This window comes from Pipistrellus kuhlii, unplaced genomic scaffold, assembly GCF_014108245.1.
Source record: "Pipistrellus kuhlii isolate mPipKuh1 unplaced genomic scaffold, mPipKuh1.p scaffold_m20_p_3, whole genome shotgun sequence".
Lineage (NCBI taxonomy): Eukaryota > Metazoa > Chordata > Mammalia > Chiroptera > Vespertilionidae > Pipistrellus > Pipistrellus kuhlii.
This window is the reverse complement of record NW_023425529.1, coordinates 152922936-152939716: the sequence shown is the minus strand read 5'-3', so window position 1 is coordinate 152939716 and position 16781 is coordinate 152922936. Positions and strand designations below refer to the sequence as shown.

The 16781-nt window shown below is 37.8% G+C and overlaps 1 protein-coding gene across 1 annotated transcript in view; it reads right to left on the bottom strand.

Moving 5' to 3' along the window:
* The window catches only part of ITGBL1 (integrin subunit beta like 1), a 196049-nt gene that overhangs the window by 103552 nt on the left and 75716 nt on the right, over nucleotides 1-16781 (bottom strand). The window contains exon 3 of the mRNA XM_036455992.2: nucleotides 6194-6340. Coding sequence (XP_036311885.1) covers nucleotides 6194-6340 — 147 coding nt within the window. The remainder of the gene's footprint in view (nucleotides 1-6193; nucleotides 6341-16781) is intronic.

Sequence of the window (16781 nt, the reverse complement as noted above, 5' to 3'; positions counted from 1 at the left end):
CCCTCAGCCCTCTAGTCTCCCAGGGCCGGCCTGAGGCACAGGCAAGCCTCAGATGGTGGTTGCCCAACCACCCAGGGCTGCCTGAGGCTCAGGTAACCAGGGCCAGTCAAGACTTGCGCTGTTGGCAGTGACAGCAGCAGAGGTGTGATGGAGTATTGCTTTTCTCTGATCACCGGATCACCTTCTGCCCTTGAGGACTCCTGGACTGTGAGAGAGGGCAGGCTGGGCTAAGGGACTCCTCCTCCAGTGCATGAATTTTCATGCACCGGGCCTCTAGTATGTCATATTTAAAATTTTGAACTGTAATCCAAGAATAATGAGGAGCCAAACATACATTTGCAACAATGGAGTCATTTGGTAATTTATGAATTTTTATCAGATTACTCTAGTTGTCATATGAAGAATAAACTGAAATGAGGGGAAAGTATATATGAGAAAATAATTATTGTATAGAAGGTAGAAGCTGACTGAGGTGACGGCAAGGACTTTAGAAAGAAACAAATACACCTTCTGTAGGAGAATAGACAAAACTTGGTGGCTGATTGGGCTTGACTTGGTGAAGAATAGGGAAGAACTAGAGATGATATTGATAACTGACTTGAGCCATTCGATACTAGAGATTCTATATGTGACCTACTTGAAAGATTTTGTAGATGTCTAGGCAAATCCAGGTTTTAATCCTCACTAGCTATATTTTTTTAAAGTATACCTTTTATTGATTTTTAGAGAGAGAGAAGAATAGAAAGGGAGAGAGAGAGACATGTATGTGAGAGTGAAACATTAACCCACTGCCTCTTGCACACCCCCTACTGGGGATCAAGCCTACAACCTAGGAATGTGCCCTGCCAAAAAATCAATCCCAGCAACCTTTTGGGGCATGGCACAATGACAAACCAAATAAGTCATACTGGCCAGGGCTAGCTATACCTTTTTGAGGTCATTACTTTAATCTTTAATTCAAAATACCTTTATACAAATTATATCTGCCTCATAGAGCTGCTGTGAGGATCAAGTGATAAATATCACCCAGTCATCTTTCTAAAAACACTACTATGTCTAGTATATAGTAGTTTTTCAGAAAAATTTGGTTTTTCCTCTCCTCACATTAAGATACTTGGTATATTTCTCCAGGTACACTTTACATTTATGCACCCCTATTTTCATACCCTCTGGATGATGCTGTTACTCTAGTCACTTGAAATTTGTTATTAGCTATAATACTAATTTTTATCTTGCAGTCACATATAAATGTGTTATTTTGTAGAATTTGAACTTGTTATTTTTCTTCCTGGAGAATGCATGTATGAATTTTACTTTTATTAAACTTCATATTCTTGTGTGCTTTTTTCTGAAAATGATTTTAACTTATAAAATTTCATTTCAAATCTAATTCTATAATTCATGGTACTGCCTCATTTCAATTTTTTCTTTAATTTTCTTTTATTGTCACATTTATGCTGTCTTTCAACCATCCACATATGAATTCATTAAATTTTCTTGTTCCCTATTACATTATTGGAAAACTATAGGTGATAATGAAATGAATAAAATTATAGAAGATAATAAGATGAATAAAATTAAGGCTAAGTAAATCATAGACCAGGCAGAAAGAGCTAAATGATCAATAATTTATACAAGGGTGCACAAAAGTAGGCTTATAGTTGTAATAAAAAGATAATAAATAGTATTACAAGAATAAACTCTGTTTCATATACAACTGTAAACTTACTTTAGTTAATCTTTGTGTATGTGTGTGCATGTATATATGCATAAATTTATAATATTTTATATATATATATAAAACCAGATGTGGCAAAGACATTTGCAATAGATTTGTGACAAACACTTCATAGAAAGTATAAACTTAAACCCTAGTCTGGCTCTGTGAAGGAGGAAATGCACAATAAAAGAATAAGTTCTAGAGTTGGCATTTAAGCATGGATAGAATTTCAACACGTGGAAATGAAGAAAAGATGTGATATTGAGGAAAGAACTTGAGCTAAGCATTATGAGTGGGGAATTAAAGAACAGTGAAGCATCTGACCTGAGTATGGAGAAAAGGGTAGGTTGAAGCCAGATAGTAGAGGATCAAGACTACTAGTGAAAAATTTTAGAATTTATCTGTTGGAATTCTGGGAGTCTTTGTAGTTTTGGAAAGAGGTATAACATAGAAATGTATGAGTTATTTTCAGGAAAGATGGGAGGAAACAGTCTCTTCCTCTGAATTCTACAACTTCTCACTGACATCTCCCACAGGCAGGCTCACTACCATCCACACATTGGAACCATTCCTGGCTGATGCAGGAAGCTTACAACAGCCCAAAGACTTCCTGTCTCACCTACCAAGTAGAAATCACAATTGAGGCTCCAAGATATGGCAAATGGAAGACTAGGCAAAAGTGCCAGACTCTGGTGTTATTGCTGTGTCATACTGCTTCTCTCTCTCTTGGTTGCCAGTTAACTCAGGGTCTAAGACTGGTCTTCTGCTTTATGCTAGATTATTTTAGCACAGTCACATTCTGACTAATGTAGCTGTCTCTCTCTAGGATAGCTTCCCACTTTTGAACATTGGCCTATACCTTTGTGCAATGGCATCACACTTCACTTCACCCTGCACACTGTGCTTGCCTTTCTGGGCCCCTACAAAGTCAGAAGATTCTGGAACTCCATTAGTCCCCAGCTTCATTTCATCCTGCCCTTCAGTCTTATGCCCCACTCCATTTACCTCTTTCCTCCCTTCTGCTCCAAGCTACTTCCAGAAAACTACATTGTAATATGAAGTGGAAAGAAAGATTAGTAGAAAGAACTCATACACTAATGCAGTTTGAGGGGAGTGGTCCTGAACTAGGCTGGTCAAAATAGGACTATAGGCTATAAAGAACATTGTTGGGTCAATTGAAAACACTGGAATATGAATGGCAGATTGCATAAAATAATTGTATTAATGTTAAAAATTATAGGGGTACAGATACCTGAGAAATATGTTTTGTACCTCACTAAATGTTTTTATCTATTAAAAGAATTATGTAAAATTTCTCCTTAAAGATATCTTAATGTATTGCATCACATGTTTAGTTTCTTATGTTGAAACTTCTTTGGATTCCTAAGCTAAAATCTACTTGTTGAGTATATTGTTAAAAAGAAGGGGAAAAACACCCCAATACCCTAAATTTAACTTGAAAACAAAATAAATAAATACATAGCTGAGACCAGTTTGGCTCAATGGATAGAGCGTCGGCTTGGGGACTGAAGGGTCCCGGGTTCGATTCCGGTCAAGGGCATGTACCTTGGTTGCGGGCATATCCCCGGTGGGAGGTGTGCAAGAGGCAGCTGATCGATGACTTTCTCTCATCAATGTTTCTAACTCTCTCTCTCTCTCTCTCCCTTCCTCTCTGTACAAAATCAATAAAATATATTTAAAAATAAATAAATAGAAAGAAAGAAAGAAAGAAAGAAAGGAAGGAAGGAAGGAAGGAAGGAAGGAAGGAAGGAAGGAAGGAAGGAAGGAAGGAAGGAAGGAAGGAAGGAAGAAAGAAAGAAAGAAAGAAAGAAAGAAAGAAAGAAAGAAAGAAAGAAAGAAAGAAAGAAAGAACAAAGAAGCAAACAAAATTCAAGTATTATTATTTAAGGAAGTTTGGAAAGCATAAAGTTTTCAAAACAAAATAAGCTATGTGGGGATGTGAGGGGTGAGTGTATGGGTACACACACATTTGGAGGGGTGAATATTATGAACTGGAAGTAGAGAAATCTGATTGAGAGAAAAGAAAAAGACTAAAAGAAGCAAGGATATCTGTAAACACAGAAAGTGACCTGGCTGCTGAGACCATTAGTCATGGCCTCTGATTGGCCCATTCACATCTTGCATTGGATATGGCTCTGATTCCTGGGAGCAGGAGCAAAACAACCTCACTGCACTTAGGTTGCACAAGAGCAATTTGTTGCAAATCAAAAACTGTGGGAAAGTCTTATCTCTGATTGCAGGACTCGACCAACAAAGTGAGCTTCAGGAGGGAAGATATTCATGCATGTAGTCAAATCCTTGCTTATAAAGGAAGAGCAAAGGCTCAGACCACTGGAAGTACATAAGAATTACACAAGAGTTTTAAAAATCAATGATAGTCCAGACCATACCCTGAGACAACTGAATCACAGCCTCCCTAAGACATCAACATTCTCAAGTTTAATCAGGTTGCAAAAAAGCTGATTTTGAGGCTCCAAGTGACCAAATGTTATGAGTATTTAATTATAGTAATACTAGAGGCCCAGCACATGAAGTCATGTGACCCCACCCACCTGTGCACACCTCTCCATGCCCGCAGTCCCGCCCACCTGCACATGCCTCGCTGTACCTGCCCGCCCACAGACTGGCAGCCTTGCTATGTGATCAGAACCTGTGGGCCACGAGGGAGGGACCGAGAGGTGCTCCATGCATCTCCTGGTCACCTGTCATTGGTTGTTCCAGCCTTCCAGTGTTATGGCCACTGGCCTTTTATAATGTAGACAAGAAACACTAAAGCCTTTAGGGTTTAGTTTTGGACAACAACCCTGCTTCTTTAATACTATCAATTCAATTTATTAAATAAACATTAACAGAGTTGTATATTATATACATGCCAATGGAGATATTTTACTTGTAAGGTTTAATCTGTGTCAGGTAGTCATCTATGAAATTTAAAAGTTAGTATTTTAAAAATCAAAGACAGATTCTATTTTCATTTTAAAAATACTAATAATGAGGAATAGAGGGATTGACTGTCCCAATGTAACAGAACTAATAAAATGAGGAGGTGGGATTTGAACTTAGACAATTTGGCTCTAGGATACTTGTTTTGATCATTGAACAATGGAAAATGAGCATAATAGTTGTTTTTTTCTGCCCTCAGGAAAATGTTAATGTATTGATGACAAAGATTAGGTATGAGATGACCTTTCTAATGAGAAATGCTTTGGTTTATCATATTTTGCTACATCACTATTCATCATCTCTGTCCATTCCCGAATAATGGGCTCTGGATCAGATGTTATCACAGATGGATAGGGTCAATCCTATTTTTTTTTCATGGTACAGTTTGGGAAGTGAATCTTCTGGGATTCAGGGCTATCAGGGTACCAACATCAAGCTGACCAACACAAATTCTTCAAGGAATGGGACTCCTGCCTTCTTGCTGTCAGGGTTCAGGGTGTGGTTGAACAGGATTTGGGGGTGTCAGAGCATGGACAACAAGCTGACCAACAGCCAATTCTGGGAGAAATGGGGCTTCTACCACCCTGCTGTCAGGGTCCAGGGTGCGGGAATCTGGCTTCTGCCTCCCTGCTCTTAGGGTCTGGGGTGTGGGTGAATGGGATTTGGGGTTATTAGGGGGCCAAGAGCAACCTGACCAATTCCAGGAAGAATGGGGCTCCCACCTCCCTGTTGTCAGAGTCCAGGTATCCAGCTCCCGCCTGCCTCCTGTCAGGGTCAGGGGTGCAGATGAATGGGATTTGGGGCTGTCAGGGTGCCAACAGCAAGGTCTAGGTCAGTGCTTCTCATAGCTACCAGCTGGTGGTCTGGTCATTGGTCGTTCTGGTCATTATTGCCATAATAGTCATTAGGCTTTTATTATATAGGATTGGCTGAAAACCATTGAAATTGAAACTGCAGTTATTTTATTTTTTAATAGGGCTTGGATTATTAATTTTAACAGCTTTTCTATAAATTTCAAAATATTTTTAAATGATTTCTGTGAGAGGTAAAAATATTTTGACCAAACAAAAAAGCTTGCTGTCACTATATTTTTTAATGAGTGTCACATAGTGCATCAAAAACTTCTATTCAGTTAAAAAGGTTTGGTTTTATTTTATGCCTAACAACTCTGGATATGTAACAGAAAATAGTTTATATAAATAATTTTTCAAAGATTTATTTCACCATTCAAAATCAGGGCTGATAACGTACATCAAATGTTATGGGGTGTTGTTTCCAGTGAATTTCCTACTTGAAGGAGGCATTTGGAACAGCTGGCGAATATCAAACTTGCCAGTCTCAGCAAGATGGCATTTTTTTTCTATTGATTTATCTGAATTTCATTTCTAAAAAATATACTCAGAAGCAGTCTCATTCAGAGGTTCAATATTCCAAAATGCATAAGTACTTCAATTACAAACCCAAATTTGATTATTTCACTTAAGAATCTTCATAGAATCAAATTCTTACCTGCATTAGAGCAGATGACATCTTGAGAATTCTTGCACAGTTGGTTACTTTTTTTCTTTGTCAGATCACAATTAGTTGGATACTGGCAAGCATCCCCAGACCATCCTTTGTCACATTTGCACTTTCCACAGTCACATTTACCATGGCCTAATGATTTAACAACATCCAGTTAGACTCAAATTGTTTTCCAAAAGACAAAAAAAACCCACACATTATTATATCGATAACTAAAAGACTTATGGGTAATGTTGGTTCAAGATTGAGCTATAATAAATTCAAACATTATAGTGACTAAAGGGTAATATTATATACAGTATGTTATATATACTGTATATAATATTACAGTATAATGGAGTATATAAAATTTATTTAAATAACCAACTTTGAGAAATCATGCTAAAACATTAATTTATAGTGACATTAGGATAGTTAATAAATCAGAAGTGTAATAAACATTAAAAAAATCTAGCATAGAAAAAAAAAACACATCTCAGTAACTCCACATTGCAGAGACAAAAGCCCAGTAAAAATCATTTTTATGTAAGTACACTTTATAGCACATGAAACTACAAATTATGAGTAAGGAATTTTACATGAATCTCCACTGAATTAAACTTTGGCCTTCTATTAACTTGAATCTAACATAATAAAATTGTGTACATATATAAATATCACCTTGGGTAAGATTGACATGAAAGTTAAATATATAGTTTGTTTCCCAATGAGGAAATTTGGTTCAAGAATCAAAAGAATAAGACCCACATTCATCTATTGCCACACAAGTTTCTCAACCTTTCATGCTCCCAAATCTACATTTTGCTGTTTTTATTGCTGGGGTCATTAACTTTACTAAATCTGCTTAATGAAACCTACTAATGTTTTTGTTTGTTTGTTTGTTTGTTTTAATATATACTTTACCATTTTAACCTTTTTTTTTCATTTTAACCATTTTTAAAAATATATTTTATTGATTTTGTACAGAGAGGAAGGAAGAGAGATAGAGAGTTAGAAACATCGATGAGAGAGAGTCATTGATCAGCTGCCTCTTGCACACCCCCTACTGGGGATATGCCTGCAACCAAGGTACATACCCTTGACCGGAATGGAACCCGGGACCCTTCAGTCCCCAAGCCGACGCTCTATCCATTGAGCCAAACTGGTTTTGGCTACTAATGTTTTTTATTGGCTACATATTAATTAGACTGAAGAACAAAATTGTATAATCCTTGGCCCTTCGCCCGAAGAATTTACAAATTCAAAATTGAGACTGACTTGTGAAGAGAATTGATGTGAGACTTTCTGTTAAGTTTGAGCAATACGGTTTGTGATCTATAGAAATAAGAAGGAAGAGACTTTCTGGACTTACTGACCTTCAGATAGGCCTTTAAAGGTGAGGAGAGCTTGAATGGGTTGCAGAGATAGTATTCTTTTTTATTTTGTTTATTTTTTTTATTGATTAAGGTTTACATATGTGTCCTTATCACCCCAATGCTCCCCCACACACACCCTCCACTCATACCCTCACACCCCTGGTGTCTGTGTCCACTGGTTAGGCTTATATGCTTACAAACAACCCTTTGGTTGATCTCTCCACGTTACTCCCACCCTTCCCTACATTCCCTCTGAGGTTTGAGGATCTGATGGATGCTTCTCTGTCTGGATCTGTTTTTGTTCATCTGTTTATGTTGTTCATTACATTCCACAAATGAGTGAGATCATGTGATATTTATCTTTCTCTGACTGGCTTATATTATAATATTACTAGAGGCCTGGTGTAGGACATTTGTGCACTGGGGAGGGAGGGGGTCCCTTAGCCTGGCCTGCACCCTCTCGCAGTCCACCCCCTAGGGGTCCTTAGTGCTGCTGCAGAGACAGGAAAGGCTCTCACCATTGCCGCTGCACTCACCAGGCATGAGCCTGGCTTCTGGCTGAGTAGTGCTCCCCCTGTGGGAGCATATTGACCATCAAGGGGCAGCTCCTGTGTTCAGTGTCTTCCCCCCTGGTGGTCAGTGTGCTTCATAGCAACCAGTCATTCTGCCATTCAGTCAATTTGCATATTAGGGTTTTATTATATAGGATGTCTTAATGTCTGAAATTCATAGACTACAATGGAATGGAATCATTGATCTGGTGCTAACATTTTTTTCAATGTGGCTGCCAAAATCCACTTGATGAGGTCCAGATGGTCCGTCAGATTGAATGGCTCAGAGGTCCCATTTGGGCAAGTTCAACAGAGCCTTCATCTGTGATTGGCTGTGACTTTAAAAGTCCTCTGTGTGTGACCCAGCCCATGTAAATGTTTCTATTCCTGTTGCATTTTTCGAATTAATTATTCTACTCCACAAACAAAATCTTGCATGCACCGTAATTGTAATTCACTTCATCCAGTGCACATTACTCTTTCAAATTGATTGTATCATTTTGCATTCCTGTCTGGTCCTACATGATAATGTTAATCTCCACCAACTTGGTATCATTCACAAACATAAGTGATCTCTCCTGCCAACCGTTCAGTCTATTTATAAATGTATTAAGCCACATTCTTGAAGGAGCTAAGCCTTTTTGATAAACAAAGTGTGTTGGTAACTGTAAGGACTCTTGGTATTAGGTTAAAACACATGAAATTATCACTTTTCTAAGTTGAATATCAGCTATTTCTTATCTTCATCTCCATATGTGAAAGTCTTCACATCAACAGCAATGTTAATAGAAATAATTTAGAAGAACAAGAAATATGGTAGCTATGATTTGCTAAATCTGGAATAAAAGAATACTCATTGCTCATTTTATATCGGACGGGACACCATATTTGGAGATAAATATATACATTTTTTAGAAAGAAAATTATCTTCAGATAATTTTTACTCTTTATTCACAGTTAAGAAGAGCTTTGGAAAACCTCAGGGAATAATGTGATGACATTATTGTGGTAATCTCCATTAAAGTATCAATAAAATGGTTTTTAAAAATATCACATTTAAAAATATATATATATATACATTGTATATTAGCTTTCTGGGACTTCCATACAAAGTACCACAAGATGAATGGAATAAAACAATCAAAATTCTTTTATATTCCAGAATCCAGAAACCCAAAAACAAGGTGTTGGCAAATGGGTTCCTTGTGGAGGATCTTAGAAAGAAACTCTTCCACACCTTTCTCTACATACTGGTCTTTTCCTACAAATTTGGTGTTCACTGGCAGCTTATCTCTAATCTCTGTTTATTTACATGCCTTTTGCCTCTGTGTCTGTGTCTTCACATTTTTCTACTTATAAGTGCAGTCATTGGATTTAGAGCCCATCTTAACTCAATCACATCTGCAAGAACCTTATTTTCAAAAGTCAGAGTCACAGGCTCCCAGTGCTAGGACTTTACATATCTTCTAGGGGTATGTAGTTCAAACTATAATTGTTGCAAATAATATATCCTAATATTTTCTTTTCTAACTTTAACTCATGTAAAAGATGGGGCAATTTTTTTCTCCTATCTATGAAAACAAACTGGCTTGGGCTGGTAGCAACTCCCTCCTGTCTTACATTGGGAGGGGCCTGAAAATTTGTACAGATACCCATTGTTAAATCCATATTTTATTCCATTGCTTTGCCGGTCCCTCCCCTCTCTTGTTCCTGCCACAATACTTGCTCCTTAACCACCAGCCAGCCTAAAGACGAATGAACTGCCATAGACCAGGGAAAAGACACAACCAGCTCTCAAAAAAAGTTGGGAACCTTTGGGGTGAAGGGACCCAGGTCCCAGACACCTCAACCTAGAAGAGCAAAGGTGGCAGGTGTCCAGGGTTCCAGGTGGCCACATCCTGGCCTTGGGAATGAAGGGCCAAGAAGAGGTAGAGCAGAACCCCTAAATCATGAGCCCGAGAACAAGGCTCCATTGCACAGGCCAAAGGATGGCCCCTGACCTGCTGGTTGAATGTTCTCCAGTGTACCCAAAGATCATGGTTCAATTTCCTTTCTGGGCATGTGCCTATTTCCCAGTAGGGGGTGTGTAGAAAGCAGCAGATCTAGGTCTGTCTCTCACATCCAGGTTTCTCTATTTCTCTCTCCCTCTTTCCCTTCTTCTCTCTCTAAAATCAAATTTTAAAAAATCTTATATAATAATCCTATATAATAAAAGGGTAATATGCAAATTGACCCATGAATAACCACAAATGATCGGTCACTATGATGCACACTGACCACCAGAGGGCAGATGCTCAACACAGGAACTGCCCACTTGTGGTTAGTGTGCACCCACAGGGGGAGCTACACTCAGCCACAAGCTGGGCTGACTGCTGGGAGCACAGGGTCAGTAGCACCCCCACCTCCATGGCAGCACTAAAGATGTCCGACTGATTGTGGGCCTAAGCTGTCAGTTGGACATCCCCCAAGAGTTCCCAGGCTTAGGCCTGCTCCCCCAGGGACATCCCCTGAGGGGTCCCAGACTGCAAGAAGGTGTAGACCAGGCTGAGAGGACCCCCCTACACACACTTCCAGTGCATGAATTTTAGTGCCCCGGACCTCTAATATATATAAAAGGATTGCCCCTGCCTAGGGTTACATGAAATCCTTACCAGCACAGCATTCATCATTCCTGGCTGTCTAGACCAACAATTTTCAACATTTTTCATCCATGGCACACATAAATAAATTACTAAAATTCTGTGGCACACTGAAAATATATTCTTGATAAAAAGGGTATAATCTTGATTCATTCACACTGGAAGGCTATTGTTGTGTTCACTGTTGTCATTTTTAAATTTTATTTCACAATCCAAAGGAAAAGAGGTCAGTGCCCCTGACTAAATAATCAAATATTGCATGTTTTAAACATTTTTGTGGCACACCAGTTGAAAATCGCTGGTCAAGAACATTCCAGTCTGGTTCTTCTCCAGATAAGTCAATTTCCACAAAATGTGGTTTTAAAATAAACAATCCAACATGCTTGACAATAAATCTGTTGCCCTTCAAATAAATTGCCTAAGGAATCAAAAGAAAACAAGCACACAAAACAAGAATGTCAGAGAAATGCCAAAACAGCTCGCAGCCAGAATAATGAAGATGGAAAAGTAAAAGGCTATTGTTTCCAGGGCTTTCAGTGGTGGAGGGAAGACAAACCACTGTGGAAAGTAAAATCCAATAGTTTAGTCTCATTTTCAATAAGAAGGCAGAGGTGTGGTTGGCTTTCTCCAGTGTTTCCCAGTAAGCTGAGGCCTTGATCTTTACTGATATAGGAAAGATATTCCAACAAACACTGAATAAAAATTTGCAATTTTAAATTAAACAATGCAACAGCAGCAGCAGCACCATTCTTCATATCACCTTTCACCTGGGTAATGCAAAGGCAGTGGTGATGAACTCATTAAAATCCACTAGTGCATAATGGAGGGGAGTTGACACTATTTTTAAATAAAAACAAGCTGTTTCAAAATGGAAATAAAGACTTTACCAGTATGGAAAACTTTTAAAAATCAATCAGCCATCGCTAAATACAAATTAAAAAAAAATTATACTTTTCTTTGGAAAATATATAGGGGGGTAAAAATAGAGACAGCCCTTATCTTTCTTTTTCAAATTTACTGATATTTTAGGTGGAAATAAACTGCCAAAATGAATGTGCTTATTGGATTAGCTATATGTCCTCTTGAAGTCTTAAAAGGTAAAAAGTAGATGGATAGGTATTTAGGTAGGTAGGTAGATAGATAGATAACAGGTAGATTAGGTATAGAAATAGGGTAAATGAAGGTATAGAATGGATAAAGAAGATAATATTTATTATTCAGCCACTAGAAAGAAGGAAATCCTGCTACTTAGGACAACCTGGATAGACCTTGAAGACATTATGCTAAATGAGGTAAGTCAGAGAAAGACAGGAACTATGTGATCTCACTTATGTGTAGAATCTAAAAAAATAATCAAACAACAATCAAAAGTAAACTCTAGAAAAAAATCAGATTGTTATCAGTAGCAAAAAGTGAGGAATAGGTGAAATGGGTGAAGGTGGTCAAAAAGTGCCAACTGCCAGTTTTAAGTAAGTGCTGAGGATATGATGAACAACATGATCTGTAACTAACACTGCTATCTGGTATATTTGAATGTTTTTAAGAAAGTAAATTCTAGCCGAAACCGGTTTGGCTCAGTGGTAGAGTGTCGGTCTGCATACTGAAAGGTCCCAGGTTAGATTCTGGTCAAGGGCATGTACATTGGTTGCGGGCACATCCCCGGTAGGGGGTGTGTAAGAGGCAGCTGATCGATGTTTCTCTCTCATCGACATTTCTAGCTCTCTATCTCTCTCCCTTCCTTCTTTCTGTAAAATATCAATAAAATATATTAAAACAAAACAAAAACAAAAAAAACTACTAATTCCTTAAAAAAAAAAAAAAGTAAATTCTAAGAGTTCTCTTTACAAGGAAAACAACTTTTTCTTTTCTTCTTCTTTTTTTTTTAATAGTGGTTATTTTCTTTTTTAAAAAATATATTTTATTGATATTTTACAGAGAGGAAGGGAGAGAGATAGAGAGCTAGAAACATCAATGAGAGAGAAACATCGACCAGCTGCCTCTTGCACATCCCCTACTGCAGATGTGCCCGCAACCAATGTACATGCCCTGAACCGGAATCGAACCTGGGACGTTTCAGTCCGCAGACCGATGCTGTATCACTGAGCCAAACTGGTTTCTGCTCTTTTTTTCTTTGTATATCTATAAAATAATGGATATTAAGTAAACTTATTGTGGAAATTATTTCATAATATAGGTATGTCAAGTCATTATCCTGTATATTTTAAACTTGCACAGTGCTGTATGTCAATCATATCTCAATAAAACAGGAAAAGTTCTGATTATTAATTATGATTCATTATCACTGATAACAATTTTATCATGTGGAAGATTCTGGGTGTTAAATTATCAACATATACCACTGGTGGACCTTGTGATACCCCTGAAATTTGAGCACCCTGTTGGCCCTACAAATCTATTTGCTTTGGTCAAATATGTATATTCCCAAGACCTGCCTTGTATCCTATTTCCCAGTAGATTCAAACATGCTCATTTAATAACAAACACACTCAAATTTTCTCCTATTCTTTCTGAGCTTCTATAGATACCCTAGCCTTTTATAGATACAAAGACAAACAAACTAACTAACTAACTATGCCACATCTAGAATTCTATGAAAAGTTTGTGAAATGATCCCTTAAATAATATTACAGTATCATAGTTTGTGATACCAACTTGACCATTTTCAAGATGGGGCATCAGTCCCATTTGCTTCTCAGGCTAACAAAAAAGGACTTAAACATATCTGCTTGTCAATCCTGAGAACATTACAATATGGACAATAGAAGAATTCTGTGGAGAGGGAACATTTGCCTTAAGAAATTAAACGGTCTGTTCTCTCCTCCTGTCTGGATATTAATCAGTCATGTGACCTTGGTCAGGAAAATGGAAAAGAAAAAACAGGAAGCCTAGTAATAACAGGCTTTTAGGTACTTGATTGTAGTTTATACAGGCTGGTCTATTTAATTTCCATAAGGAGCCAGTGAGATGGATTTTGTTTCCAAGTTATACAAATAAGAGGACAAAGTATAATTTACTTGCTCAAAGTAACAGTTTGTAAATGGAACAGCTATGTTTTCACCATTACACCCATTATCTGTTTAGTTGCACTACAATGGACTTGAGAGAACTTTTGTTCTCGGAAAGGTGATGTCAGTAAAAGTGTGGACTAGTGACTGGACAACACTGCTTGAGCTTTGGAGGTTCCCTTTCGGGACTCACAAGCATGGAATCGGATTATTCTTCCTAGTTGGTGAAAGAACTCTAACAGTGAAATTATCTCTCTTCAGTGTTTAAGATGAAAGAATGCCACAGCATCAGGTAAAAGAGTTCAGGAATCTAAACCTCAGTGTGCTCATCTGCAAAAGTAAAAATTGGTCTGACTAACTCCAAGATTCCTTTCATCTCAAAAACCCCATAAGATAGCTTCAATTAGTTTCTTTGTCTCAAAACAAAGCAAGGTGGTTTCTTCAAATGGGCATTCAATATATCAGTACAAGGTAATGGCAGTGGATATCAATTGTTGCCAAATCTTGTTTGCTACCGAAAACAATCATGAGCAGTTAAAATCCTGTTTGTTTTTAAATGCACCCATTGCAAGATTGCAGATTATCGTGATATGCTTATTTTTAAAGTGGGTTCGGCATCATTCAGTACTGCTAAAATTAATGGATTTAAAATTAAAATTGTAGTAACTTAGAATGAAGAATAAAATATAAATGATAGCAAACAATACAAACTTATGTAGCAAACTCTGTATAATATTTTGGCTGACTGTTGGGTAGCACATTTATGAAGTTAACCATAAAATTATATATCAAATTCTTGCAAGAATCACACACACACACACACACACACACACACACACACACACACACTTGTGGATTTAGGAAACCTAATTGTTATAATTCTTCTACAGCTGGTTTTGTCACCTTCACCGATTAATCTTTTCTGGCCTCGTTTTGTTTTTGTTTTTGTTCTTTTTTGGTCTGGTAAATTAAAAATGTACATCTCTCACTATTTCTCAAGGGATGCAAGATGTGTTTCTTTAAGGGGGAATTCTTAGATCTGTCTCCTAGACCCTGTTTTATCCACATTTCCCAGGAAGCTGGTACTTCCTTCCCTATCTGAAAATCCATGATACTAAGAGGCTAAGCTGCATTTCTCAGTGTCCTGAGAAAGGAAAGAAAGAGGAAAGACCATTTGACTAAATGACATAAGTGCTCAATTGTCTTTCCCTCTTCTAGCTTCTAGTAAGATTTTATTCGTCAGAAAGCTTTACAGAGATTCCTTTACTTTTTTCTACAATAAAAGAAAATACGGCCCTAGCTGGCTTGGCTCAGTGGATAGAGCATCAGCCTGATGACTGAAGAGTCAGTCCCAGGTTCCATTCAGGTCAAGGGCACATTTCCGGGTTGTGGGCTATATCCCCAGTAGGGGCCATGCAAGAAGCAGCTGATCAATGATTCTCTTTATTGATTAATGTTTCTATTTACCTCTCCCTCTCCTCTGAAATCAATAAAAATATATTGATTAAAATATGAATAAAGAGCCCTCTTTTCCTTTTGTTTCTGCCTTGGTCTTTTGTCCTCTGTTGGGTTATTGATTCAGGAGTGTCAGTGTCAAATATTTCAACTGATAGAAGCCACTCAAACCTTTGAAACTTGACATCCACCAAAGATACTTCTTAGTGTTAGAGAGTGGGAATTTTTGAGCACTCCAGAGAGGCCATGGACTATGCCCCAGATAGAGTTGTCCGTGCTGACACCAGGCCAGGCCTTGAGATAGGGACTCATGGCCCCTTCCTAGCACGTAGGACTTCTTTCACAAAACACTATCAGCTTTCTGAAGAACAGGATGACCCTGTGAATAACATGATCCTCAATGGCATGATCCTGACGTAGCTTAGGAAAAGCTGTTTTGTCTTGGGTTGCTTGCTCTGCAAGATCAGGATGTGGTTAATGTGCTAAAAAGCGGTCCTACACAAAGGGTTGCTGCTGCTCTCTGGTCTCTCTGCATGGAAAATGGCAGAGCAGTCACCCGGTCAGCTGGCTAAATAATAAAGGCTCCCTGAATTTTAATTTGGTCTGGGCTGCAGTGGTAATTCACTTGCATCCGCTCCACAACACTTAGTGGAAATGAATTTATTCAAACTGGATTATAAGAACTTCAGAATATGGTAACCAGAGCAGGGACCTTGGACTAGTGAAATCTCCTCAGTTGTATTGGGGAAAGAGAGGAATATTACTTGGCCATAAGAAGAATGAAATCTTACCATTTGTGACAGTGTGAATAGACCTAGAAGATATTGTACTAAGTGAAATAAGTCAGACAAAGACAAATACCATATGATATAATTTATATGTGGAATTTAAAGAACAAAATAAATGAACACACAAAAATTTAAAAAACGAAGCTCCACCCTTACCATTTACTCCTCCCACATTATAAATGTCCAATGAATAATCTAACCAATGTCTTTGTATCTATAAAAAGCTGGGGAATCTATAGTAGCTCAGAAAAACTAGGAGAAAAATTGAATGTGTCTGTTATGAAATGAGCATGTTTGAATCTACTATGAAATAGGATACAATGCAGGTCTTGGGAATATTATGTGTTTGTGTTATATATATATGTGTGTATGTTCATATGCATATGTAAATATATGCATATATAAGACTCTAAACTTTGTTTTTTAATATGGTTCTCAAAAGTGAAAGTACCAAATAAGATGGTATTTAGTATCCATCCCAATGTTGAAATGTTTCTCCAGAATTTTTTATAAATATTATATAATATTTGTATTAACCTTCATCTCAAGTTCTATTTGTTGTCCATAGTACAAACTCTGCATTTGTCCATATTCCTGATAGCATTAAAGAATTGTGCATCAAAATGGAGACAATTGTCTCCTCCATGAGGTGGTATAATGCAGGGCCTCTGTGTGCAGGCTCCAGAGACAGACTGCCTAGGTTCTATGACTTGCTACCTAGTTAACCTTTGGCAAATATTTAATTAGTTTCCTAGGCTG